At 57.2% G+C, this 25,894-nt stretch overlaps 3 protein-coding genes and 1 long non-coding RNA gene across 6 annotated transcripts; 3 read left to right on the forward strand and 1 right to left on the reverse strand.

Annotated features, from left to right (window-relative positions):
• Positions 1-36: 36 nt before the first annotated feature.
• On the forward strand, positions 37-12,728 carry ZMYND10 (zinc finger MYND-type containing 10). Of its 2 annotated transcripts, XM_068157851.1 has the most exons (12): positions 37-151; positions 773-881; positions 1,465-1,581; positions 2,694-2,747; positions 2,845-2,979; positions 5,040-5,128; positions 5,406-5,506; positions 6,703-6,875; positions 9,406-9,531; positions 11,438-11,559; positions 11,761-11,886; positions 12,511-12,728. In XM_068157851.1, the coding sequence occupies exons 1-12, from the start codon at positions 54-56 to the stop codon at positions 12,593-12,595; spliced, it is 1,335 nt and encodes a 444-aa protein (XP_068013952.1). In that variant the 5' UTR covers positions 37-53; the 3' UTR covers positions 12,596-12,728. The 2 variants fall into 2 exon arrangements, 1 of the variants encoding a protein (XP_068013952.1); XR_010989670.1 differs by lacking the exons at positions 11,761-11,886; positions 12,511-12,728 and adding an exon at positions 10,938-11,259 and having other exon boundaries at positions 11,438-11,526.
• LOC137450881 (uncharacterized) lies at positions 2,971-15,901 on the reverse strand. The gene is made up of 3 exons (XR_010989672.1): positions 15,435-15,901; positions 4,613-5,042; positions 2,971-3,788 (listed from the first exon to the last, which is right to left on the reverse strand). It is a non-coding gene; the product is annotated as an uncharacterized lncRNA (long non-coding RNA).
• RASSF1 (Ras association domain family member 1) lies at positions 13,769-19,806 on the forward strand. Of its 2 annotated transcripts, XR_010989671.1 has the most exons (7): positions 13,769-14,045; positions 14,933-15,054; positions 17,251-17,355; positions 17,434-17,728; positions 18,323-18,438; positions 18,547-18,749; positions 19,721-19,806. XR_010989671.1 is itself a non-coding variant. In XM_068157856.1 (6 exons), the coding sequence occupies exons 1-6, from the start codon at positions 13,784-13,786 to the stop codon at positions 18,691-18,693; spliced, it is 1,047 nt and encodes a 348-aa protein (XP_068013957.1). In that variant the 5' UTR covers positions 13,769-13,783; the 3' UTR covers positions 18,694-18,995. The 2 variants fall into 2 exon arrangements, 1 of the variants encoding a protein (XP_068013957.1); XM_068157856.1 differs by lacking the exon at positions 19,721-19,806 and having other exon boundaries at positions 18,547-18,995.
• On the forward strand, positions 19,214-24,239 carry TUSC2 (tumor suppressor 2, mitochondrial calcium regulator). Its single transcript, XM_068157858.1, has 3 exons — positions 19,214-19,420; positions 19,721-19,841; positions 21,438-24,239. Exons 1-3 carry the CDS (start codon positions 19,269-19,271, stop codon positions 21,501-21,503), a joined length of 339 nt encoding a protein of 112 aa, XP_068013959.1. The 5' UTR covers positions 19,214-19,268; the 3' UTR covers positions 21,504-24,239.
• Positions 24,240-25,894: the final 1,655 nt, after the last annotated feature.

Consider the following 25,894-nt stretch of genomic DNA (forward strand, 5'->3'; position numbering starts at 1 on the left):
CGGCGGGGGCCGCGTGGCCCTGCCGTTGCTATAACGACGTTGTCGCCGCCGGCATGGCCGCTGCGGCTGCCGCGCCCTTGCTGCCCGCCGAGCTTGAGGCGCTGGTGCGGGCGCTGCAGGCCACCGAGCTGCGGGACATCGGCGGACAGGGGTACTGGGGGGTGCCTGTGCTGGGAACGGCGTCTGGAGGGGGAGGGCCCCGCTCCCCAGTGGCCCCGGAGGGTCTGGGAAAGGGGAAGCGCGACAAAGCACGAAAATAAAGCTGAGGTGTCCCCGGTGGGACTGAGGGGACCCTGGGTGGGGCCTCCCCAGACAGCCTGCGTGGGGCTAAGGAGGGGTTCCCGGAAGGTCTGGTGCAAAGAGATGGTCTCAGAGCGTCAGGGTCAGGTAGAGGAGGGGCCCAATTCTGCAGTCTTGGAAGAACAGAGGAGGGTCCCAGATCTGGGGTCTCCCCAGAGGGTCTGGGGGGGTAGGGGTGAGGGTTGAGGAGCACTCCCAGTTTTGGGGTGTCTCATGGGGGGTGTTGCTAGGGCCAGGCAGGAGGATGGTGGCACTGGGGCTGCCACAGGTGGAAGCTGCAGCCCCAGGGAGCGCAGGCTCAGGGCATGGTGTGGGATCTGGGCATTCCTGGCAGGGTCTGGGCATTTCCTGGGGAGGGTGGTGCCGGGAGCAGGTTTCCCTCCATGAGGGACTCTCTTCAGGAGCACAGTGGAGCTCCATAGCTATTGACCAGAGGTCTCTGTCAGTGATGCCCTTGCTGGCTGCCCTGCAGGTGGGTTCTGCAGCACGAGTATGTGGAGAAGCTCAACATGCACGCCATTCTGAGTGCCTCCATGGGTCAGGAGCAGCTCCTCACTGAGCTGCTGGTCACCAATGCCAAGGTGAGCCTCACTGGATGCGGTAATGATCCCCATGGCAAGCCTTTAGCCTTATCTGGGGTTGTCTCATGGACAGTGTGCAATTTTGGAATAAAATGGTGAAGAATCTGTTGTATCTGGCAAAGATGTTTGATGGAGGGTTTGCTAGATTTGGGGGTTGTTGTTTTTGTTAATTAAAGGTCAAGCTGTGATATTTCTACTTGCTGGTCTGTGGTTCCTCTCTTCGAGGTTGCTTTGGTCTCTTTTATGCACCTGCCCCTCCACTTGTGGATCTCTCCCCTATGCCTAGGGTGTCCCAGTCCCATACTGTGCTGGGCTGCACCACAATGTGTGATGCCTTGGACCTGTCCAGCTCCTCAAGGCCATCTTGCCCCTTTGCAGCCCCAGGAGCTTACTCTGCCTGCTGATCTATTGGTGAAGAGCTGTTGGTTTCTGAGCTGGGTGAACATAAAGCAAGCATGCCCAAGGCTACCCTCCTCCATGGGATGATTCCAAAGTCTCTGTGGCTGAGCACTTGCAATAAAACTGATTCCCCCCATGGCACTGCTCTGAAAGCCTTCACTTCCCCCATCCCTTCCATGTCCAGATTCCTGTTCTCATTGAGGAGTTGATCTCTGTGGAGATCTGGAAGCACAAGATCTTTCCCGTGCTGTGCCAGCTGGAGGACTTCAAGCCAAGAAGCACCTTCCCCATCTACATGGTGGTGAGTAGAGGGGGCACTGGGCACACACCTGGAAACTGTTTGGGCACTGCTGTGCTTAAAAATAAATTGGCCCTGAAGAGCTCAGAGCTGTGGCTTTGCACCTCACTGGGCTGAGCAGCTGTGGTGGACAGTGTGAAGCACCTGGTTCCCCAGAGCTGCAAGCAACAAGCTGGTGGCCTTGCCCCTAGGAGGGACAGGGACCTACTCCTAGGGGAGCTCAGCTCTGTGAAGGGGCTCAGGGGAGCTCAGCTCTGTGAAGGGCCTCGTGGGAGCTGTGCTCTGGAGGTGGATGCGCTCCCAGTGAATCACGCTACCCTTGCTCCCAAGCAGCAGCACCCCTGGGACGTTTGCCTTCACACCCCAGCACTGTTTATCATCTTTAATCAGAGAGAGGAGTCTGCAGTGTTATGTGCCCTTGGGGTTAATAAAAATGTAGCTGCTTCTTACCAAGCTTCTGGAATTAGTGGTCCCTTGGGCCATTCTTGGCAAAGGAGTGATCTTGGGAGCTGGGCTCCCATGCAAGAGCAATGCAGCCCTTGACCTAAGGGAAATATGCCCCAGACTTGAAAGTTTCATCCCCTTCTCAGTCCAAAGTAACACATTGCTGGGGCAAGGCACTTACCACCTTGGGCAGCCATTTCCATTTCCAACCTGAATGTTTCTGTGATTCTGTGGCTTGTCTACAGCACTGCCATGAGGCAGTTATCTCCTGGTTCCCAGTCTGTGGACAAGGTTGTCTGCCCCAGTCGCAGGGGACTGAGGGCAGACCAGTCATGCAGGGTTCTGTCCTGTCTGGGGCAGTGACTTCTTAAGGGTGCCAGGGACTGCAGCTTGCCCAAAGCTATGGTTGTACCACTCCAGTAGTGCTGAGACAGAGCCCTGAGGAGCTCTGCCTGCTGGGGAGAGTGTCATAGGCATGTTAACATAAACACTAACCTGAACTGCATGAACCAGAGGTGTTACAAAGATTTCAGCACTTGTGTTTGGCTCTTTGACTTGCATCTGGCCACAACCATATAAAGACCTTCCTAGAAGAGCCCTTTTCCCTGCCTGTGTCCTCAGTGCTCTGGTGACTTCTCTGTTACCTGGCTCTTGCCACTTTTCCCCCACAGCTGCGCCATGAAGCCTCCATCATTAACCTCTTGGAGACGGTCTTTTTTCACAAGGTAAGAGGCTTTATTCAGTCCTGAAAAGCCCTTGGGTGAGAGTGGAAAGGCACAGCTGTGGGGACTCGCCCTCTCTGAAACTCTTTTTGTTGTGAAGGAGGTCTGTTTGTCAGCAGAGGACAGCATTCTGGATTTAATTGATTATTGCCATCGGAAACTGACCGTGCTTGCAGATCAGAGCACCCCAGTGGAGCTTCATCCTGAGGATCTGGCTGGCCTCTCATCTATGCAGGTGAGGAGCAATTCCTATACCTCATTGGGGGTATGGATGTAGGCAGCCTTAAGAGGCACAGGGGGGCCTTCCCATGGAGAGAAACCCCTCGGGTGCATCCCTAGCACCTTCTCCCTGTCTTGAAAAGCATTTGATGCTAGTGCTTGTCCATGCCAGCAGCCCAGCTGGGCTGAAGGCTGCATGCAGCTCCCTCCCTCCTACAGCTGGGCTTCCATCCTCTCTTGTGACAGTGCCACTTTCAAGCTTCCTGCAGGACACAGTCTGAGCTCTGCAGGGGGAAGCTGTGTAGTTAGGCAAAGTATTGAGTAGAAGGGTTTAGGCCCTTTGCTGTTGCTTTTGAAGACTGTGTGGGTCTGTCTCCCTGGAGCTTGTGAAACCACCTCAGTCCAGGCTGCCACCCGAGCCAGCCGGCGTTAGCGCTGAAGAGAGACCCTTCCGTACACCACTGCACGACACAGCTAGCAATTGTTCTCACCTGTCCCCCCTCAGCTTCCTCAGAGGGATGAGAAATGCCTCCTCTCTGTGCTGCTTGGGCCAGCAGTGAGCCTGGAGCTGATCCCAGTCAGGTGTTCCCAGACTGCTGTGCATACCTTGCCTGTGTGGGACCTCTCTTTGCTTCTGGTGCTTCCCAGCACCTCGAGTTTAAAACTGTGCACGTCGAGAAGCAGGGTTAATGACAGCTTCCAAGCTGGGCCTCACCTCTCTGCATTGCCTCCATCCTTTGGCTTGTTGCCTGAGCGTGTTCTGGTCTTCCAGAAAAAGGAAGTGAAGAGCACAATAGGGATATTTTCCAGGAAATGTTTTCCCAGCTGGGGAGGGGAAGGGATGTCTCTGTTAGTGATTTGAAATGGCTGAAGTGAAAAAAAATTACTTTTCTAGCCAAAGGGATTCTAAAAAGTCCTCTCCAGCCAAGGAGCCTGATTTCCTCTGATTCATTCCAACCCCTCCTGACTCTGCATACAATGACCCCTATGAAAAAGCTGTTCCTGCTCTCTCCTGTGTTGTGGAACCCATTGTCCTTTGTGACTGTGTATGGTGGTAATCCCTGGAGCAGGACCTGTTCTGGTGTCCCCCAGAAGCACAGGAAAAAGTAGTCCCTGACTGAAGGCAGAAGAAATGAGGTTTGGGTACCAGAAGGAGCTGTGGAAAACAGCCTTACTGGGGGAGTTTGGAGAGGGAGGCAGAGGGGAAGAGCCCACAGGGCTTTCTTAGTAGCTTGTGGGGCACCAGCACGGGGAGTGCAGGGTTTCTTACCACAGGAATTTGGAAGGGAACTGTTGCAGCAGCACTTCAGAGAAACACGAGCTGCTGAGGTCAGTGCTCTGCACACAAAGATGTGAGCTGCTGAGCATCTGGGACTGGAGAGAAGCTCTCCCTGGGCCAGGGAGAAGGACTTGGCACTTCTCAGCCTAACCATCCTGATGGTCTTGAAAGAGACTGAGTCAGAGGGTGGTCAGGCTGTTAGCCTGAGCATATGTGGTGTGAATGGGGTGTCCATGCTGCCTGGGAGGGGAAGGAAGCCAGGTGACTGGAAATCATGGTGTAGCTGTGTACTGGGATAAACACAGGCAGATATCCTAGCTGGCTGTACACAAGCTGGAGGGGAGAGGCAGATACAGGAGAGGTGGATTACCCCTGTGCAGCGGCCAAGTTTCTCCCTTCTCCTCCTGTGGTTCCTCTGCTGATCATGCAGCTCCCCTCTTCTTCAACCTCACAGGTCTCTGCAGGGGCCATGGGCCACGGGCCACAACATTTTCCCAGAAAAGGAGGGAAATCCCCTAATAGTTTGGGAATGGCCTCTTTCACAGTGTGTCTCCATGCAGGAGTGCTGCTGTTGGGGTAGGGAGATGAGGGACGAGGAACAGCAGGCTGCAAGCATTTCTGTTGCCACCATGGCAAGCAGGCAGGGCTGGCACAGTTGAGATGAGAAACAGTTTGTTTTGCAGGGCTCTGGTTTCCTCCCCAGTCTGTGGTTACAGATGAGTAGCCAACAGCTTGTCTCCTTGTAATTCCTGGGAAATGGGCCCTGAAATCCTGAGGCTGTGCTTGTCCCTCCCCAGGAGCTGCAAAAGCAAGCAGAGATGATGGAGTTTGAGATTTCCCTGAAAGCTCTGTCTGTGCTGCGCTTCATCACTGACCAGGTGGAGAGGTAGGTGTTCAGGAGCAGCAGTGGACACAGCCCAAGCTCTCCAGCTGAGATTCCTGTGGGTTTGCAGTGGGTGCCCTTTCAGCAGCTGACTGTACCTGTGGTGGTGGCAGCACTGTGCCCCAGGAGGCAAACTCAGCAGCATTCTTTCCTGCTCTGTGGTACTTTCAGGAACCCAGATCATTGTTTTTTTACTGCCTCTCCTAGTTGCCTCAGGGAACACTTATATCTGTTCTGGCATTTGTGAGCATGATTTCACCCTTTTTGTCATACCCCCCAGCCTGCCCCTGAGCGCATTGACACGGATGCTGAACACCTACAACCTACCCTGCCTCCTTGTCCAGCTGGTGGAGCATTGCCCCTGGAGCTGCTGGGAAGCAGGTATGGATTTGCCCTGGGGCACCGTGGCAGTGTGCTGGGACCGGCATCCACCAATAAGTCTGCTGTTGGAGCCTCTGCAGAAAGCTGCTCTCCCTTTACTTTCCCCTTCAGATCCTGTCCTTGCTCCTCACTAGTGCTCCCTGCCTGAAGTTGTTCAGCTCAAAAGCAGCTGCAGCACAGCTGGGCCAGGGATCCAGCAGGGCTCTATAAAGCTGATTTTGCACAGGGCAGTGTCACTTCCAAGCTGATCATGGCCAGGACAGGAGCAGAGCACATCTGCCAGTCTCACCTTCTTCTCCTCTGAAGTCTTATCTTGGACACAGAAAGTGCCAGCCTCAGCCTTTCTGCCCTTTTCTGGGACAGCTGCCTCCCACAGCTCTGCAGCCAGGCCTGCCCCCCTGCAAGCCTCCAACTTCCCCGCTGCCTGCCTCTGAGCAGTGGTGGGGCACAGCCTGGGGCGTGGGAACTTGCACTCTTCTCCCCAGCCCTGCACCAGGAGGGTCACAGCGCAGGCAGGGGAGGAAGAGATGCTGGAAAGCACGTGGCTCTGTGCCTGAAGAGAGGAGCCCAGCAGGATGGGGGAAGCTTTCCTCCTTCTGCTGGCCAGGAAACACTTCCCTTCTCTCTGCCTATGCGCTTGCAGTGTCAAGAGGGAGCTTTGATCCAGGGTCCTGAGGGAGAGACTGGAAAGAAACAGGAGTGCAAAGGCATTTCCATGCTGTGCATATGCAGGGTTACATTCTCCATCCAGGAGAGCAGCACAGTAGCCTCTGGAGCTTGTTTTGTCTACTTCTGGTTTTCACTGGCAGAAGAAACTTCAGAAGAGTGGGTATTGGCTGTGCTGGTACACCAAAACATGCCTCTCCAGCCACTCTGTTCTTGCAACATGGTCTCCCCCACCCTCTACCTGTGCTCAACACTCCTGACCAAGTACAGAGTGGGATAGCTCATAGATTTTTCAGTTCCTGCCACAGGCCTATTTTAATATGTGAACTTTACATTCTCTAATATATTGTCTCAAAGTCAAGTAGACTGCTCTGCTGAGCAAAGGGTGGGGAAAGTGAGTCAGGCAGAAGCAGTGTGGCTTTCTTGTGGTGAAATGAGGCAGTGGGCATGGCCAGCATCCCCACTTCTGAGCTGTCTTCCCTCAGGCAGCACTGCCTCTCCCTGGAGTTGCATGTTCTTCTGTCCCTCAGGCAAGCTCAAGAAGTTTGAGAATGGTACATGGCACGTGGTGCCCCCTGAAGACCAGGTGAAGATGACCAAACTCGATGGGCAGGTGTGGCTTGCCCTTCTCAACCTCCTGCTCAGCCCGGAGTGCCAGCGCAAATACCACTTTGATGGCTTCAACAAGAGCCAGCTCCTCAAGGTAGAACCCTACACTATGAAGGCTGTGGGTCCTACAGAATAAAGCAGGACCTTGCCAGCACTATGCACCTTCAGGCACCTCTCCCCATAGAATCATACAATTGTTAGGGTTGGAAGGGACCTCAAGGATCATCCAGTTCCAACCCCCCTGCCAGGGGCAGGGACACCTCACACTAGATCAGGTTGCTCAGAGCCACATCCCTGGCCTTAAAAACCTCCAGGCATGAGGCTTCTACCTCCTCCCTGGGCAACCTGTTCTAGTGTCTCACCACCCTCATGGTGAAGAACTTCTTCCTAACATCCAGTCTGAATCTACCCATTTCTATTGTTTTTTCATTCCCCCTACTCCTATCATTACCTGACACACTAAAAAGTCCCTCCCCAGCTTTCTTATAGGTCCCCTTAAGATACTGGAAGGCCACAATAACATCTCCTTGGAGCCTTCTCCTACTTCAGACTGAGTGGCACTTGGTGCCATGGTCTAGTCATCTGTGGTGAGAGGTTGGACTTGATGATCTTTGAGGTCTCTTCCAACCTTGGTGATACTGTGATACTGTGAACAGCCCCAACTCGTCAGTCTGCCCTTACAGGAGAGGAGCTCCAGCCCTCTGGTCACCCTCGTGGCCCTTCTCTGGACACATTCCAGCACCTCCAGATCCTTCCTGTAATAGGGTCTCTAGAACTGAATACTCCAGGTGGGGTCTCACCAGAGCAGAGTAGAGAGGGAGAATCACCTCCATTGACTTGCTGGCTATGCATCCCAGGATGTGATTGGCTTCCTGGGCTGCAAGTGCTCACTGCTGGCTCATGTTGAGCTTCTCATCCACCAGCACCCCCAAGTAATTTTCTTCAGGGCTGCTCTCAAGCCAGGCACTGCCCAGCCTATATCAGTGCTTGGGATTGCCCTGACCCAGATCCAGGACCTTGCACTTGGTCTTGTTGAACCTCATGAAGTTGGCTTGTGCCCACCTCTCCAGCCTGTCAAGGTCCCTCTGGATGGCCTCCCTTCCCTCCAGCTGTCTGCTGCACCACACAGCTTGGTGTCATCAGCAAACTTGCTGAGGGTGCACTCAATGCCACTGTCCATGGCACCCACAAAGATGTTGAACAAGCCTGGTCCCAGTACTGATCCCTGAGGGCCTCCACTGGGACATGGAGCCATTGACAGCCACTCTTAGGGTGTGGCCATCAAGTCAGTTCTGTATGCACTGAATGGTCCATCCATGGACCCCATCCTGCACCAGCTTGGAGACCAGGATGTGGTGTGGGACAGTATCGAAGGCTTTGCTCAGGTCCAGGTAAATGATGTCAGTTGCTTGGCCTTGATCTATTAATGCTGTGACCTTGTCATAGAAGGCCACCAGGTTTGTCAGGCAGGATCTGCCCTTGGTGAAGCTGTGCTGATTGTGCCAAATCACCTCTTCGTTATTATTCTGCCTCAGCAGTGCTTCCAGGAGGATCTGCTCCATGATCTTCCCAGGCACAGGGGTGAGACTGACTGGCCTATAGTTTCCTGAGTCATCCCTCTTTCCCTTCTTTAAAATGGGGGTTATGGTTCCCCTTTTCCAGTCAGTGGGGACCTCCATGGACTACCAGGACTTCTGGAATATGATGGAGAGCGGTTTAGCAACCTCCTCCACCAGTTCCCTCAGCACCCCTGGGTGTGTCCCATCAGGTCCCATGGACTTGACCACTTTCAGGTTCCTCAGATGGTCACAAACCTGATCTTCACTCACAATGGACAGTTCTTTCTTCCAGACCATGCCAGCATCTTCCATTATTCTGGGAGTGTGGCTGGAGCCCTTGCCAGTGAAGACTGAGGTAAAGCAGTCATTGATAACCTCAGCCTTCTCCGTGTCACTTGTCACCTGTTCACTTGTGTCCTTTCTGTGGGAGCCCAAGCCTTCCCCAATCTTCTTTTTACCATTGATATACCCTCAGAAATATTTGCTGTTCCCCTTGATCTCCCTGGATGGATTTAATTCTAACTGAGCTTTGGCTTTTCTAACCAGGTCTCTTGCTGCTTGGGCAGCTTCCTTATATGCTCCCATTCTAGCTGTCCTTTCTTCCTCTCCTTGTAGAGTTTCTTTTTGTGTGCCAGCATGTTCAGGAGCTCCTTGCTCATCCAGGCAGGGCTCCTAGCATTCTTTCCTGCTTTCCTCTTTGTAGGTATACTTTGTTCCTGGGCCCAGAGAAGGTGATCCTTGAATACTGACCAGCTGTCCTGGGCCCCTCTTCCTTCGAGGGCTTTGTCCCACGATACTTTGGCCAGCAGATCCCTGAAGTGATCAAAGTCTGCATGCCCCAGACCCAGCTCATCCTCACATCCTAGGAGTCCTAGGAGCTGCAGGATCTGTCACCATGCCAGCAGGAAGAAAGCAAGTGCACCTCATGGGACCCTCATGGGTTGCTCAGCCAAATAGAATAGAATAGACCAGAGCCTCACAAATGCCTGCTTTTGTGATGCTGCTACCCCTGCTCTTGTCTCCAGCTCTCTCCATATACTCTTCTCTTCCCTTCCACGGCCACAGCTCCCTGCATTTCTGACAGATGTCCTCATTGACCAGCTGCCCAACTTGATGGAGATGCAGAGATTTCTGAGCCACCTTGCAGTGACAGAGCCAGCTCCCCCCAAAAAGGATCTCATCCTGGAACAGGTATCCTGTGGCTCTTTCTTCACCTCTCCAGAGACTCTGCTTTAAGCCTGATACCTCTCTACCCTCTTTTCCTCCCACCCAGCTCAGCTCAGGAGACATGATGCCCTGGCAAAGTAGCCAAGCACCCATTTCACAGATACACCCTTACTGCCAGCAGAGTTGTCCATGGATGACATGGGAGCCTTGTGCTGCTACTACCACAGTGGCCAAGCAGTTGCATCTAAAGGCACAGTGCTGCATTATGCATGGCTCTCCATCCTGCACTGAGTTACTGGGATAGTAGCTGCATGGGGCATAGACACCCCCAGCTCTTTGTTTAACTTTTATGAGGTTTTTTCACAGAATCACACAATGTTGGGGACTGGGAGGGATCTCTAGAGATCATCCAGTCCAACCCCCTGCCAAAGCAGGATCACCTAGAGCAGGTCACACACAAATGCATTCAAGTGGGTTTGGAATCTCTCCAGAGAAGGAGACTCCACAACCTCTCTGGGCAGCCTGTTCCAGTGCTCTGTCACCCTCAACATAAAGCAGTTTCTCACAATAGGTGGAACCTATTGTGTTCCAGCTTCTGCTGAATTCTGAACTCGCCATAGAAGAGTCCTTTTGCAGCCCTGGCACTGTATATAGAGGGATGGCTGAGTTTGGTTATAGAGGCTGCGGTCAAAATGGTCCCAGATGATGTCTGGAGCTTAGGCATTGGGCCCTGAGGGTCTTCAAACAGTGTGAGGTTTTCAGGGTTTTAATCCATGCAGTGGTAATCTCTGAAGAAGAGTGTCTGTATTGCCTTCTCATGAGCTGAGGGGAGAACCTGTGTTGGGGCAGATCTGCAAAGAGGGAGCTGAGGAGAGCAGAGGCTCTTCCTCACTGATGAAGGCTCCCACACCACTTCCTGAAGATGAGTAGGTTGGGCAGTGGCTGCTTGGGCTGTGCAAACAGGGAGCACACTGCTCCCAGCATGGCTGGCCACAAGTCCCAGGAGAAGAGTGATGTGCCCTTGCCATAGCTGGCTGTGGCTGAGCCAGAGTCACGGCCTGTGCCAGGAGCTGGGGCTGGGGCTGGCTGCAGCCCAGCAAGCCAAGCCATTGTGGTTGGGGGGGGCCACAGGGTGGAGGTGATTTGGGCTCTGCTCCATGTGCCTCAACTGTCAGTGTGTTAGCAGGGTAGGGACGGGCAGCTGCCACTCTGGGGTCCTTGTGTAGTCCTCACTCAGGCTGCTGCCCTTCTCTGTAGCTCTGCTTTTGTGCCAGTGCTGCTGCTGCAGTCGCCAAGGGCAGGGACTGAGTCTGGTGGGTGGGCAGGAGGAGCCAGCTGGAAGCACACACATGGGCTCCCTGCTCTGCCCAGAAAGCACTGAACTCGCAGCCTGTCACCAGGCCAAGAGCTGAAAACGCCTCCCCTTCCAGGCCCAGCTATTTTTACTCTGCTGGAGAAGGCAACACTGTTTGAAGCAGCATGGTCCCCTCCAGAGCCTGAACTCTGCATGCTGCTCTTGGCTGGTGCTTTGCCTTTTGTGCTGGCCAGCCCTTCCCTGAATTCATCCTTGGGGAAGTGACGAGTGGAAAAATCTGCTCAGGCTAACGGCTCCGGAGCACAGGGTTCATGCCACTGCTGGCACACAAGATGCTAAGATCCCTGTATCACCAAAATGAAACTCCAGGCCTCAGGGATGAGTTCTGCCTCCCAACCAGACCCCCAAGGTTTTGCCGTGTTTCATCTGAACACTTGGTGAGTGGATCCATCCCCTCTGTGTACCCAAAAGCACATCCTTGCTCCCTGCATCTCTGCACGTGTTGCTTCTGCTTGCCCTCTCTCCCCCCGCTCTCCCTTCAGTTTCCCTGTACTACAGTGCATTTGACTGGGCTGCAAGCACCCCTTCTAACTAACACTCTGCCTCTCACACCAGGTTCCTGTCATCTGGAACCACATCATCATGAAAAACAGGGGGAAGTGGCAGGCCATTGCCAAGCACCAGGTGAAGTGTGTCTTCAGCCCCACTGAGGAGGAGCTAAAGCTCCGCGCAGACAGGTGAGGCCCTGGCACACGCACACAGGGTACACAGTGGAGCCAGCATTCCCACTAGAAGGGGATGGAGCTCAGCACTGGGAAGACAGAAGGCTCTGTGCTACTGGCTGAGATGTCTCCTTGGTGGCAGGATGCAGCACAGATAGAATGCTGCTTGTTAGCCATTCCCTATGAGCACCCTCATCCCCCCTCTGCCTTCCACAGGTGGACACAGACCTACAGCCTCGACATGATGGAGGCTCTGGCCCCTGACAAGCCCTGCTGCAGGGTGTGTGGTGCAGAGGCAGCCAAGCGGTGCTCTCGGTGCCGGAATGAATGGTACTGCACACGGTAAGGAAGCCCTGCCACCCCTGTGTCCCCTGCAGTGCTCCCTGCTCCCCAAAGCACCACAGACCTCAACAGAGGATGCTAGGAGAGGACCAAGGGAAGCCAGAGATCCCACCCCTGCTCAGTACCATTGGCTTTCTGCTTGTCATGTGCTGGTCCAGATCTTATGATGAGGATAATGTGCTGGGCCACTGGTGGAGAGGGTACTGGTGAGTGCTATGTTGCTGCTGCAAGGTGCTGAGCTACCTCTGCCCATGCCACCAGCAGAAACAGGTGGTGATAGTCTCTCTCCCCTGTACCTTAGTGGGAAGGAAAGCACCAATGGCTCTGTGGGTGTGGGTGACAGGCAGAGATGTGGCAGCTGGGATAAACTAAATCTTCTCTGGTCCTGAACCATCTGGCAAGGTCTGTCGTTAAACCGTCTTAGCCTCCGGAACTGGTGGCCACATTGACCTCCCTGTTAGGCTAATGCTCAGCCATGCCAGTTCCTGGAGGAGTGTGGTGCTGGGGTTTGTCCATGCCCCTGCTTTGTTCCTGGAAATAAACGTGGCCCCACTGTGTTCCTGCTCAAGCTGCAGCTCCCCTGTTTTGTGGCAAAGCCCCTGACCACCAGGTTCCTCTCCACAGGGTGTGCCAGGTCCAGCACTGGCAGAAGCACAAGGCTGCCTGCAACCTGATGGCTGGGGCACTGAAGAGTGTGGATGGCCAGTGACTGGCATCTGCCCCATGGCTCAGCAAGGCAGAGGTAACACCCCTGCTTGCAGCCCAGTAACCCCAGGCTGGTCTCAGTGTCTCACCCTACCCCACCAAGCAACCTTCTCTAATAGACCTCCTTATGCACCCTACTGCTGCTTGGCTCCTTTTTTTTTCTCCTAGCTGAAGATTAAACCACTTCCTTCTCCCCTTTACCCCTAGTGAGAAGGATGTGTGTCCATTTCCCCCTCTGCAACAAGAAAAATCTCAAAGAAGTTCGTGGTTTCCGGAAGGGCCAAGCCCTGGGTGGCCGAGGTCCTTGAGCCTGGGGGCAGGGAAAGGGGCTCAAAGGCCTCTTATCTTTTGGCTGCTGTCGTTAGGGCAGCAGGGGGAGGCGGAGGATGTGGTTAGCACGAGCACCTTGCACTGAGAGCACAGAGTTGTTTCTGGGGTGTTCGTCATTTGCCACCTCACAGGGATCATTTCTCCACCCATCTAAGTTCATGTAACACTGGCAACCGGGGCTTGGGCCCCTGACCACCAGCAGCTCTCTGCAGGTTGACTGCTGGCTGTGCCTTCGGTGCATCCCCACCTTCCCCAGTCTGTGGCCACTGCCAGAGAGCTGCAGCCTTGGTCTGAGCACGGCTGGGGATGGTTCGCTGTGCTGGCACCACTGTCCATCTCCGGTTCTGATGGGGTGCCCGAGGGACACCCCGCTCTGGACACTTCAAAACAGGCTTTGCACCAGCGCTGCTGCTGCAGGAGCCACGACAACGGGCAGGAAACCACCTCGGGCTGGTGGAGCAACCGAGTTCACTGAAAGCCCAGGCTGCTCCGCCGAGGCTGCAGCTGACCGAGCACGAAAGCTCCCAGGGGTAGCTTTGGCTGCTATTCCCCAGCCCCCTTCAGCGAGGAAGTGAGGCGCGAAGCGCGGCTTGCCCCAGTCCCGGGAGAGGTGAGGGGGGCTGTCGGAGCGGGCCACCCCTTCTCCCGGAGCCTCATCCCCGCCTCCATCCCGCCCCGACGGGCTTTCTGGGAGCGGGACTGACGGCTAGGACCCCGGGGCTCTGCTCGGCTCTGCTCCCGCACCTGCCTCAGTTTCCCCCGCAGTGCCCGGACGGGGCGGCCCCTCCCGGTCCCGCCCCGGCCCCCATCGCCGGTGCCGGCCCCCGCCCCGCCGTCGCGCAGCGGCCGCGGCCAGCGGGCCATGGAGCTCATCGAGCTGCGGGATCTGCAACCGGAGCCGCGGCCCGGCCGGGGCCGCCTGGAACGGACCAACGCGTTGCGTATCAGCCCGGCCCATCGGCCAGGCCCCGCTCTCGGCTCTGGAGCGCACCCCGACCCGCGGCTCACGGCAGCGCCGGGCGCCGGGCACCGCTTTGAGCCCCGGCGCCGCGGGCTCCACACCTGGTGCGACCTCTGCGGAGACTTCATCTGGGGCGGCGGCAGGAAGAGTCTCCAGTGCTGCCGTGAGTACCGCGCCCCGGGCCCCCTCCACCGGGTACCCTCACGGCGCGCCGAGCATCCCCCAAACTGGCACCCCTGCCACCGGGCACTGGGCATCTCCTACTGGGCATCGCACCGCTGGTCAACCCCACCACTGGTCAGCCCCCCCACTGGGCATCCCCACCAGGCATCTTACCACTAGGCACCCTTACTGGACAGCAGACATCCTGGTAGTGGGTATCCCCACTGGGCACTGCGTGTCCCCCCACTGGCCATGGCTACCCTGGCACCAGGCACCCATACCAGGCACTGAGCATCCTGATACCAGGCACCTGCACCAAGTACCACATGTCCTAGAACCAGGCACACAAAACAGGCACCGAGCATCCTAGTACTGGGCATGCGCTGTGGGCATGAGCATCTCAGTACCAATTGTCTTTGCTGGGTACTAAGCATCCTGGAACTGGACACCCCAACTGAATTCTGGGCATCCCTGGACCAGGCCCCCACACCAGACACTGTGCCTCTGGGCACCAAGCATTGCCATTAGGCAGCAGAAACTGGGGCACTGGGCAGATCCACAATGAATACCTCAACCAAGCACCTCATGTTCCTGTGCTGGGTATCTGCACCAGGCATCCCAGCACTAGGCACCCACTCTGGCCACTGGGCATCCCAGCTGGGGAACATAGGCCAGTAACAGCCAGCAGCTTGGCACAGCACCAAGTCCCACATAGATGCTGCTTGCCTGACCCCACACTACTGGCACAGTGTGGGCAGGCAGCTGGGACCAGGCACCCATACTGGCACCACACATCCGCCCTTGCCACACCAGTACCGTCCCCAGCACATCCACTGACCCTGACACATAGGGCTCTAGTGGTGAGACTGATCCTACCCCTGTCCCCAGACTGCAGCTTCACCTGCCACTATCGGTGCCGGGCCTTGGTGCGACTGGACTGCAGTGGCCCTCTGGACACTGGTGATGAGGACGATGGCACTGAGCAGGCGCTGGAGAAGGACACCAATGTGGTAGGGCCTGGCTCATGGTGTGTGTGTGTGTGGTGTGTGGAGGAGGTGGCTATTCTATGCTGTACCATGTGAAACCGTAACATCTCATGCCAGGCTGTGCCACACTGTACCAACCCATGCTGTGCCACACTGGGCAGTGGTGGGCTGTGCCAAACCATGCTGAGCTGACTGAGGCTGTGCCATGCCAGACTGGTCTTTGCTGTGCCATGCCAGCCTGTGCCATGCTGGCCTTTGCTTTGCTGACCCATGGTGGGCTGAGCAATGCTGTGCTGTGCCAAGCTATGCCATGCTGGGCTGCACCTTGCCATGCAAGGCTTTGCTGTCCTGTGCCATGCCAGACTGTGCTGAACTATGCTGTGCGAGGCTGTGTTGAACCATACCGGTCATGCTGGGCCATGCCATGCCACGCCGTGCTCTCCAGGCCTTGCCGATGCTCAGGCGGGGCAGGGCGGGAGACTCCGGGCGCAGATGAAATCACTGCCGGAAGCGGGGCCGCTCCGCGCCGCCCCCGGCCCGCGTCAGCCCCACGGCCGGGGCGGGGCCGGACTGGGCTGGGAGCGGGAGTGGGGACCGCGTTGAGCCGGGATCGGGGCAGAACTGTTATAGGGACTGGGTGGAACCGAGCAGGGGTAGGAACAAAGACCACGACAGGGACCGGGCTAAGCTGAATCGGGACCGGACGGCGATAGAGACCAGGCTGAGCCGAGCCGGGACAAGGACCGCGCTGCGCCGAACCGGGATAGGGACCGGGACCGCGCTGAGCCGAGTCGGGAGCGGGCTGAGCCGAGCCCCATCTCGGGGGCCGGCCGGGCTGGCGCGGGGCCGGGTGTGCCCGTGTGCCCGCGGGGCCGTGGGGCGGGCGGGGCGGGCTGTGGCCACCCCCGTGCCCGTTCCTGTGGCCGGGGCGAGGGGCGGCGGGGCCGGGAGCTGTGGGGCGGCGGCGCTGGCTCTGCGGCGGGGCGGCGCGGGGGGCACGGGGGGCAGCACGGCCAGCAGCGGCTACTGCAGCCAGGAGGACTCCGACTCCGAGCCTGAGCTCTTCTACACCGCCCGCACCTCCCTCGGCCGCCGCCCGCGCCGCCGACAGGTCTGTCCCGGGCCGCCGGCCGTGACGTAATGGGGGAGCAGGGTGACATCAGCCGGGGGGGACGCACCCCCCTCAGGGCTGGGTGCGAGACCAGTTGTCACCTTGCCGTGGGGAAAACGGGGTGCGGGAGGTCCTGTGTTGGAGGTGAGCACGGTCGTGCTGTGGGGCCGGACTGGGGCTGAGCATGACCCTGTTGTAACGTGAATGTGGGGCTGAGCATGGCCTTGCTATAGGGCAAGTGTGGGGGTGATCACAGTCGTGCCGTGGGGCAGGCTGTTCTTGTCAGGCTGGCACAGTGCGGCAAGCAGGGTTTTGCTGCCTGGCATGGCCACCCCATAGACTCAGGGCTCGATCTGCTCCGGGGGAGTGGGGGGGGGCAGTGGACAGTGCCTGGGGGTGTGGGGCTACCCATACCCTAGGCAGCATCACAGTTGTTCCCATTCCATGGAGATCCCATCAGGGTCTGGTAGTGCCCACATGCTATGGGCTGGCTGTTGGTCTGGGTGCTCCCAAGCCCCATGGCACCATAAGGACACATGCAGCTTTATGCAGCAGCTCTGCTGCCCCATGTAAATACTATTAGTGGGTGCCAATGACAGGGATGTTAAGCCAGGACATCTGGGTCCCCCCTGTGTGGGACCAGCACTTTGAAGTGGGGTGCCAGCAGCATAAGCAGGCTGCAACCCCAGCCCTCCTGCCTCAATCTCAGGGCATCCCTGCAGGCACCCAGCGTGCCTCAACACGCTGGTGCCAGGCCGTCACTCTGCCTTGGGGACACCTCTATGATCTCTGGGGTGCCAGGTGGGGATACCTGGCCCCAGGGTGTCCTTGCAGTGGGTTCACCCATTCCTGCAGCCTCAGGGATGAGGGCTGGGGGAGTGGCCAGTGCTGGTGTCCCCAGAGTAGGGCTGAGGCTGCAGTGAGCTCAGCCATGCTTCTGAAGCACGGCCCAGCTCAGCACCAGCCAGGCTGATGCAACCCCATGCAACCGCCCACCCATGTGTGTGTCAGACAGTATTTTGGGGCAGGCTGGGGGGTGGCAGGATGCTGGGGCAGAGAGAGGGTTTCTTCTGGCTGCCATAACACTGAACCCAGCTGTTGTCATGCAGGATGAGCCCAGCGAGTGGGAGAAGACAGAGCTGGACCAAGTGCAGGTGGAGCAGCGGATCAAAGCGTACAACAGCCAGATCAACAGCAACCTATTCATGAGCCTGGTATGGGGCTGGTGCAGGGCTAGGTAGGGTCACGGTGCCCGCCCTAGTCCCACTCATCCCTCCATTGGTGTCTCTCAGAACAAGGATGGCTCCTACACTGGCTTCATCAAGGTGCATCTGAAGCTGGTGCGCCCTGTCTCTGTGCCGGCCACCAAGCGGGTCCCCTCCGCACAGGCGGGGCGTCCAGGGCCACGCACCCAGGGGGTAAAGCGACGCACATCCTTCTACCTGCCCAAGGGGACTGTCAAGCACCTGCATATCCTGTCGCACACCCGTGCCAGTGAAGTCATTGAAGCCCTCCTCCGCAAGTTCACTGTTGTGGACAACCCCCGCAAGTTTGCCCTCTTCGAGAGGTCTGAGAAGGATGAGCAAGGTAGTGCCTCGGGACAGCCCTGTTCCCATATTGGTGGTCATGTCCCCATAGTGGCAATTTCTCCTGGACAGTAGAGGGCCCATGGTGGCACTATCCCCATGGTGGTGGTGTCCTCCATGGCAGTTATGTTTCTGAAGTGCCAGCTTCTCAGGTGGTGGTGTCCCTACGGTGGCAGTGTTCCCCTGGTGACAGCATCCTCGTGTCAGTGGTGTACTCCACGGTGGCGTCCTCCCTGGCAGTGGTGTCCTTACAGTGGCAGCTTTCACTAAACAGCAGCATGCTTGTGGTGGCAACATGCCTGTTATGGTGGTAACCCCCTTGGATGGTGGTGTCCCTGGTGGCTGTGGGAGAAGTGCCCCCTGTGGCAGTGATGGCTTCTGTGCCAGCAGTGTCCCATGTCACCACGGGCATGTCTCCCGTGACAGCAGTGTTTCCCGTGGTGGAACGTCCCCATAGCGGCAGCATCCTCACGATAGCAGCATCTTTCTAGGAGCAGTGTTCTCCGTTGCAGTGATGCCCTATAGCAGCAGTGTCCCCATGGTGGTGATGTCTTCGTAGTGGCATCCCCCTTGTAATGTGTGACCGGTATTGCAGTGTACCTGAGGAAGCTGTCTGATGAGGAGCAGCCCCTGCGGCTGCGGCTGCTGGCCGGCCCCAGCGAGAAGGTGCTCAGCTTTGTCCTGAAGGAGAACGAGACCGGGGAGGTGAATGTGAGTATGGGGAAGGGGGGAGGCACCGACACCTGCACCCCCCAGGGAGCGTGACTTCGAGGGCGACACGCCATGTCCCCACTGAGACAGCAGCCCATGTGCCCACAGTGGGACGCCTTCACGCTGCCGGAGCTGCATAACTTCCTGCGCATCCTGCAGCGGGAGGAGGAGGAACATGTGCGTCGGCTGCGGAATCGCTATGCCCGCTGCCGCCAGAAGATGCAGGAAGAGTTGGCCAGGCACACGCCGGGGTGACCGCGCTGACCGTATCGGTGGCCAGACACTACGCAAGGACCCTTGCCTGCCGGCGGGTGAGGGCACCAGGGAGGGGAGGGAGGAATGGGACACCCTGGTACCCACTGGGCTGATGCAGCCTCCACGGGGCTGGCCCGGGGAGTGGGGATCCCCCGAGGAGTGGGGTGGCCCCAGGGGGAAGCAGGACATCCAGCACCAATAAAGGCATCATGGTGACGAGCCTGGACCCGCAGTGTGTCTTTGGCGGGGAAGCCCGGGGCGGTGCAGTTGGGATGGGAAGGGACAGGAAGGCGCCCACTCTGTGCCATCGGGGCGTGGTAAGCGGTAGCGGCGGTGCTCGAACCCGTGGTCCGAGAGTTCCCACGGCCGGCGGGCCCGGAAGCATGCCGGCCGCTCTCACGTGGCGCGTGCAGCTCCTCCTCCCCTGGTCACGTGGTGGGGGTGTGTGCAAGTGACGCCGGAAGTGCCGTAGCGCGGCGGCGCGCGCAGGGCGGCGCTCGGTCGTTGTCACCGGGTGGGTTCGGGCCGCTTTCGCCCCCCGTTCTAGCCCCGTTCCCGCCGCCCCCGCCGCCGCCATGGGCACCAGCGGCTCCAAGTCGCGGGGGCTGTGGCCCTTTGCCTCCCCGGCGGCGGGCGGCGGCGGCGCCGAGGGCCCCGGCGGGCAGCAAGCCCTGGCCCGGGCGCGGGCCGCACGCGCTGCCACCCCCTTCGTTTTCACACGTCGCGGGTGAGAGGCCGAGCAGGGGGCGAGGGAGGGGGCAGCGGTCGTGGGCTCCGGGGCGGGGGGGAACCGTGCTGCCGGGTCGGTTCGGCTACGGCAGCATCAGCGTGGCTGGAAGAAGAGGCCTTGGCCTTCCGCGGAGGATCAGGGAACGAGAGGGGGCAGTCCTCGGCAGCGGGCGGCCGCTGCAACCCACACCAGGGTAGCGGTGCCGGCCAGCCACAGCTCCCCCCGTGCCTGGGGCTCTGGACGGCAGCAGCTATCAGCAGGCTCCTAACCTCACCGCCTCTCCCCTTCTCTTGGTAGCTCCATGTATTACGATGAGGATGGGGATCTCGCCCACGAGTTTTACGAGGAAACAATCGTTACCAAGAATGGGAGGAAGCGCGCTAAGCTGAAGAGGATCCACAAGAACCTGATACCTCAGGTAGCATCTGGAGAAAGGTTGTGGGGAGGGAGTGCCAGAGTGCTACAGCGACAGCTGATGTCCCAGCTTTGCAGGCGTTTCTGCATATGGGTCTTCACCCCTGGGGAGTCTTTGTGCTCCACCCCCAGCTTCTGCCTCTGAGCAGTGGCTCCTGTGTGTCCTGACTTGCACCCGTGTCACCCAGTAGGGCAGTTGCAGGAGAGGGAGAGCTGGTGACATCCTCCAACCCCCCTTTTCAGAGAGAAGCAGTTTCCTAGCTTTTCAGAGCTGCTATGCTGGGGATGATTGCTCAGCTAGCTGTCTGTTGTGGGGCACAGGGTGCCAGGTAGCCACACACAGATGTGGTGTCTCGTTGCCCAGCACCTTCCTCGAGGTGTGGGTGTTGTGCTTGCTCAGCTGGTGTCACATTGCTGTGGAGGCCCAGGCCCTGGCTTCAGGAGCAGTAGCCAAAGTTCATCGTTTGCTGACACGAGTGCACACATTCCCTGCAGCTGCTTGGTCATGACAGTGTTGACAGCTATAAGTTTTGCATCTCAGTGCGAAAGTGTCCTTGTTAACTAAGTAACTGAGGTGAAGCCAGGCAAGGGCTAGGACACTGGCTGGGGGGTTCAGTGCACAATAAGGATAACCTGCATGTGGGGAAGCTTCTGAGGACATAAATGGAGAAAAGGAGGTATCAAAACAGGGGTGGAGAGAGATTCAGCAGAAGCCTTCCCTAAGTAACCAGAAAGGTGCAGTGCTAGCAGGCATTTGGGGTGAACTGTTAGTTTGCTCTGAGGAGCAAGCAGGGCCCCAGTAGGGTGGGGCCCCTTGGTGCTGCACAGGCTATTATGGGCCCCATTCCCCAGGATGGCTTTCTCACAGGTAGGCTTGGGTGGTGGGACTGACTCCTCAGTGATGTGAGTTGAGATGTACGTAGTTTAAAAGTTTGACTGAGCCAGAAGGAACAGATATTGGCACTAAATTGCCCTTTGTTGGCCCAAGCTTTTCTCTGGCTTTGTAAGTGCAGGCCCAGTCCTGAGCTTCTGCTCCCCTTTCCATTCCCAGCCCCCCACCTGCCAGTGGGTCCTCCCAGTGTTGTAACAGGAGAAGGCTTGGACAGAGCATGGGAAATGCGCCTGTAGCTGGCGTGGAGGGAGTGTGCATTCAGCAGCCTCCCCTCTTGATAGAAAGCTGCTTTTCTTGTGCACCAGCTGCCCTGGCTGCTTTCTCCCAGAGAGCTCTTTTCATTCTCCTAAATCCTGTGAATGAAAGGTGCCGGATGAAAAGCCCAGGCGGCCAATATCTGCTCGTCATGCACCAGCTGCTGCACAGGCAGTGCCTGGCAGAGCAGCTCCCTCCTTTCTCTCCCTGCTGAACTCCAGACCTGCCATGTGTGGCAGCCAGCCATGCTGTCCTCTGTTCTCCAGGCACAAGTTTGAAGGGCAGAGTGCCTTTGCTTTCTGTGCTGCTGCTCAGACATACCTGGTGTCACTGCAGCTTTATGGTCTCCTGTTCCTTGAGGGCGTGGTGTTCTCTGTGACAGAGTGTGACTCACAGGGCTTGGGGCTGTTGTGTGGTGGTCTCTTCTGCTCACCACTCTGACTCTTCTTTCAGGGCATAGTGAAACTAGAACACCCTCGCATTCACGTGGATTTCCCAGTGATCATCTGTGAGGTGTGAGTCGCCAGATGTTGCTGCCCACAAGTGGGAAGCGCTGCCCCACTGCCCCCAGCCCCACCAGGCAAGGCTGCATCGCGTTCCCACCCAAGGAAGACTCTGGGCACACGGTGGGGACGGACAGCGGCTCTCCCCTCGCCCGGAGGTGAGGTGGTATGGAGCAGGCCAGGCTGGGCTTGGCTGATGCTCCTCACAGGAGATGGGTGACCTTGTGCAACGACTGCTTCAAAACACCCTCGCTTGAGTCAGAAGACTAAAATACCTTTTGTAGCCTCTAGCCAATATTTGATGGGTAACTAGAACTGCACGAGCTGCTGTGTTTAAGCTGTTAAAGGGAGAGCAAGCCTGCACTTCTCACCAGAGAAAATCCCCTGCTTCTCAGGTATGCAGCCCAGGGAGAGACAGGGCAAAGTAACATGCTGCCTGGGGCCCTGAGGTTCTTTGGGCCTGGTGGTGATATGGCCAGCATTGTGGCGTGTCACTTGGCACAAGTGTTACGTTATGCTCCCCAGGATGTGTCCATTGATGGAGTATAAATGGGGCAGGCTGAGGGGTCAAAGTACATCTGGCTGACTGGTGTGGCTCTCTTGGGAAGGGGGCTGAGATCCCATGCCACTGTCTTGGACCTTTCTCTTTGATCTGTGCATTTCCCTGCTCATACTGGCTCTGGGGAGGTTGGCTTTGCTGCTGCCTGCAGTCCCACTTCTCACAGATCTCTCTGGTTCATGGCTGCTGCTGGCACAGCGAGGTCCTCAATTCTGTAGTGGATTTACCTGCCCCATTAGCAATCTGGCTCCAGCTGAGCACCGTTTCTTGCCCACTGTGGGGCCAGGCTGCTGGGCAAGGCATCTTCTCATAATGTATTCACCCCTGCTGCTGTCTCAGACGTACCTCTTGGTGGGGTGGGCCTTGACAAAACCAAGCAAGAAGAAAACTGTCTCTTCCCCTCACCATTCCCTGAAATCTGTTAATGTGCCTGGCCTGGTTTGGAAATCTCCCTGGCGATGTGAACTACAGTTCCTCCCACATCCCAGCTGGTGGCAGGAGGAGAAACGTGATGCACTTTAGAGGGAGGCTTGCTGCTCCATCTCGGAAGGTCCTGCTCTTTTCTCCTCCTGCTTGAGAAGGTCGAGGTTGCCTCAGCAGCACCAAAAAACCTTCCCCTGCTATCTGTGGGTCCTGGGGCACCGAGCCAGCTGCTGTGGGGCTGGGGAAAGGCCTGGCCCTTACAGCTCCTTTGCCAGCACTGGAAGCCACTGCCTTCCTGCTTGGCTGCCCCCAGGCTGGGTGGGTGGAGGAGGACAAGCAGGGGGCACAGCTTGAAACTGTGCTTGAGCTTGCTTCCCATAGCAGCCGGCTCGGCTTTCGTCTTTTTTTTTTGTTCCAGAACTTATTTACTTTCTAAGCACTTCAGATGTTTGCTACCTCGAGTTTTAATTTAAGCTGCTGGCCCTTGGCCGCCAGCCCTGTCGGTGTCTGCGTTGGATGTATCCATCCCCACGCCCTCTCAGAGCTGCCTGGGCGCGGGGCCACATTCCTGGCTTCGAGGAGATAACAGTGGCGTGGCTGTTGCTGTATTCCTGTTACCACCTCTTCCCTCCGCCTGCTGTTCCCGGTGACAGGAGCAAGCACAGAGGGTGAAGCATGGGAGAGTGAAGCGGATGTGCTGGCTGCCACCAGGCAGGGAAATGGGAGCACAGGGCTTTGTTAGGGAGTTTGTCTACACTGTGATGCTGGGCACTTCTTTCAACATCTTTTGTTCTGCATCCTGCTTGGTTGAAAGAGTCTTGTCTTAAAACAATCCCCCAGTTAAGTGTTTCTTATTTGCACCACCTGCTCTTCAGTGTCCCCTGGACCACATCTTCCTGGGAAAGGCGTCCCTGGGGCTCCACAAGAGAGCAGGAGCTGCTGTCACCAGGAAGAAGAGAAAGCCGTGGCCAGGCTGCCTGTACCACTCTACTCTGCTGCTGTCTGAAGGTGCAAGAAGCTGCACCCAGACCTGCCCTGTGTGCTGGAGAATGTGGAGGAGGAGTGGGGATGAGGCCAGTACAGTTTGTCTGCCCCAGCAGGGAGCCCCTTGCCTGGCTGCCAGCCAAAAATCTGACAAGGCAGGGCCCAAACCCTGGTGGGACAGAGACCAAGACTAGCTTAGCCGGGATATTTTTTGTCCTTCCTGACAGGCTGCCTACCCTGGGGCAGCTGATACTCCAGGGCATCAAACATGCTTCCCCCCAAAACCCACACCTTCTCCCACCCCCTGTGTCACCAGAGTGGCTGCAAACCTGCACAGGCTGCCAACACACTTCATCCTGCCCAGCTTCTTCCCAGGCTGGTTTCTGAGCAGTCAGCCCCAGAGCCCCTCCCCCTCTGCCAGCCCACGGCCCTCCTGCAGCAGTAGGGCCTGGGGAGCACCTAGAGGGATCTTAAAAATGTGAAGGTTGCTGTAAATAGCATTTGTGTCCACTGTGGTGTTGGAGCAAGCAAAAAACAAAACAACAAAGACACTTCTGATTTGTTTGGTTTGGTTTTGGTTTTTTTTTACTCCTCCTGTGTGATGTGCTTTCCCGTGTGGATGTGTAGCCAAACCATGCTCACCAACACTAAGCTCTTTGCTCCTCTAGCGTGTGGGTAGGACCCATGGGTTTGGGAAATGTACACTATTTATGGTCCTTCCTCCCAGTGCATCTGTCCAGTCCACTTTTGTTAAATTTCAATAAAATTATTTGTAGAGCCTACAAATCCAAGAGCTGATTTGCTGGGGAGGGTGAGTGAGCAAGTGGCTGTGCCTGTGGTGTGGGCTGTGGGTGGAGGAAGATGCTGCCGGGCTGAGGGGAGCGTGGGCTTTGCTGCACCAGTACCTTTGCCACTTGCACTCCCAGCCCCCTGTGTTCTTGGAATGGGTGTGTTTGCTAGTGTGGCTGAACTGGGGGTGTAGGAGCTGTGAAACAGCCATTTCCAGGTGCTCTGATTCAGCACATGGCACCGGCAGGAGCTGGCTTTGTCAGGCTGTGCCTCTGCTGATAGCTGCTGTGACATCCTTTAAATATCTAACTAAAATGTGTTGAAAGAAATATATGCCATTTTTTTATTCAGGCACCTCTCTCCTCCTCTGATGGAGGGAGGTCTTGAGGGACCGAGGAGGAAGCAAGGCACCTGGGAAGCAAGGTAGCCCAGCCTCAAGCCGAGCTCTTCCCATCTCTCTGTGATCCCTGCAGCAGGGAGGATCTGCCTGTCTGCCTCTTCAGTGCCTGCCCTGCCAAACCAGTGGCCAGATCAGTGTCTCATTAATCACTGGGGCCTGACTTTCTCGAACCCGGTGTGACTTCATGTCGGGATGCTGCCTGTCCCCTGAGCGGGACTGGCTGTCCGTGGGATGAGTGTGATCTCACTTTGCACCCTGCCCCCGGCAGCCCTGCAAATGTTTTCCTGCAGCCACGGGCTCCTCTCATCATTTCCTCTGCGCAGGCTGGCTCGGAAATGAGCTGCTGACAAAGGCTGTAATGAGTGGTGTGGTGTGTCCTGCCGGCGCTTCAGTTTGAAGGGAATGAGGTTCTGGGACTTCTGCCCATTGATCTGTTAGGGTCTCAGCCCCAGAAGGGATGGGTTGTGGTGGTCTCAAGGATGACTGGTGACTGTGCAGGACATTGTGGCTTGCTGAGATTATAGTGGTGGCTGTGGCTCGCTAGCTCTGTGAGCATCTCTGTGATCCCTGAGGCCATCCCAGTTCCCCTCTTGCTATCTGCATGGCAGGGCTGTGTACTGTCCCTGCTCCAGGGCAGAGGTGGGTGCTGACCTCCCCTTTTCTCCCTGCAGCCACTCCATGCCCAAGCTCAGCTCCTCTCATACCTTGCCTGGACCTGCCTGGCACGAGTGGATGTGACTAACACCACCCTGTAATCTGGCATTCACAGGAGATCCATGTGGGACAACTCTCCAGCTCAGCTCACACCAGCAGCTGCTCTCCTCTGCTCTCATTCCCACCAGCTGGGAATGGCTTTAAATAATTTTATGCTCAGTGGGGTGAGATGTGATCAGGGAGGTGGATGTGCATAGCTGCCCCCTCCCTAAATTCAGGGTCTTCCTTGTGAGAAGAGAGAACAAATAGGCAGGCAATGTTGAGCCTTCCTGAGGAGGTGGTAGCTAGAAGCTGCATTGTGTTGAGGACATCCAGCACTCCTGGCAGTGGGAAGCTGTGACCCCTCTGGTCACCTAACTGCCAGCAGGACTAGTGGGCTGGTTACCTTTGGCACAGAAGGCTGCAGAGGATGGAAAATTTTAGGTGTTTCTGCTGCTGGCAAAAGAGCCTGTTTACTGCCCAGAGGGGAAGGGCAGTGCCCGCCAGCACTAGGATTTCTTGGCTCCCTGCAAACTGCCCCAAGAGTTTTGGCAGCCAA

This window comes from Melanerpes formicivorus, unplaced genomic scaffold (genome assembly GCF_026170545.1).
Source record: "Melanerpes formicivorus ecotype bairdi unplaced genomic scaffold, bMelFor1.0.p_v2 SCAF_38, whole genome shotgun sequence".
Classification (NCBI taxonomy): domain Eukaryota; kingdom Metazoa; phylum Chordata; class Aves; order Piciformes; family Picidae; genus Melanerpes; species Melanerpes formicivorus.

Coding starts and splice junctions, on each gene's coding strand:
- TUSC2 (XM_068157858.1), top strand. CDS start 19,269: ATGGGCACCAGCGGCTCCAAGTCGCGGGGGCTGTGGCCCTTTGCCTCC. Junction 19,421..19,720: donor TTCGTTTTCACACGTCGCGG/GTGAGAGGCCGA, acceptor TTCTCTTGGTAG/CTCCATGTATTACGATGAGG. Junction 19,842..21,437: donor ACAAGAACCTGATACCTCAG/GTAGCATCTGGA, acceptor CTCTTCTTTCAG/GGCATAGTGAAACTAGAACA.
- RASSF1 (XM_068157856.1), top strand. CDS start 13,784: ATGGAGCTCATCGAGCTGCGGGATCTGCAACCGGAGCCGCGGCCCGGC. Junction 17,356..17,433: donor GCAACCTATTCATGAGCCTG/GTATGGGGCTGG, acceptor GGTGTCTCTCAG/AACAAGGATGGCTCCTACAC. Junction 17,729..18,322: donor GTCTGAGAAGGATGAGCAAG/GTAGTGCCTCGG, acceptor CCGGTATTGCAG/TGTACCTGAGGAAGCTGTCT.
- ZMYND10 (XM_068157851.1), top strand. CDS start 54: ATGGCCGCTGCGGCTGCCGCGCCCTTGCTGCCCGCCGAGCTTGAGGCG. Junction 2,748..2,844: donor AGACGGTCTTTTTTCACAAG/GTAAGAGGCTTT, acceptor TTTGTTGTGAAG/GAGGTCTGTTTGTCAGCAGA. Junction 2,980..5,039: donor CTGGCCTCTCATCTATGCAG/GTGAGGAGCAAT, acceptor GTCCCTCCCCAG/GAGCTGCAAAAGCAAGCAGA.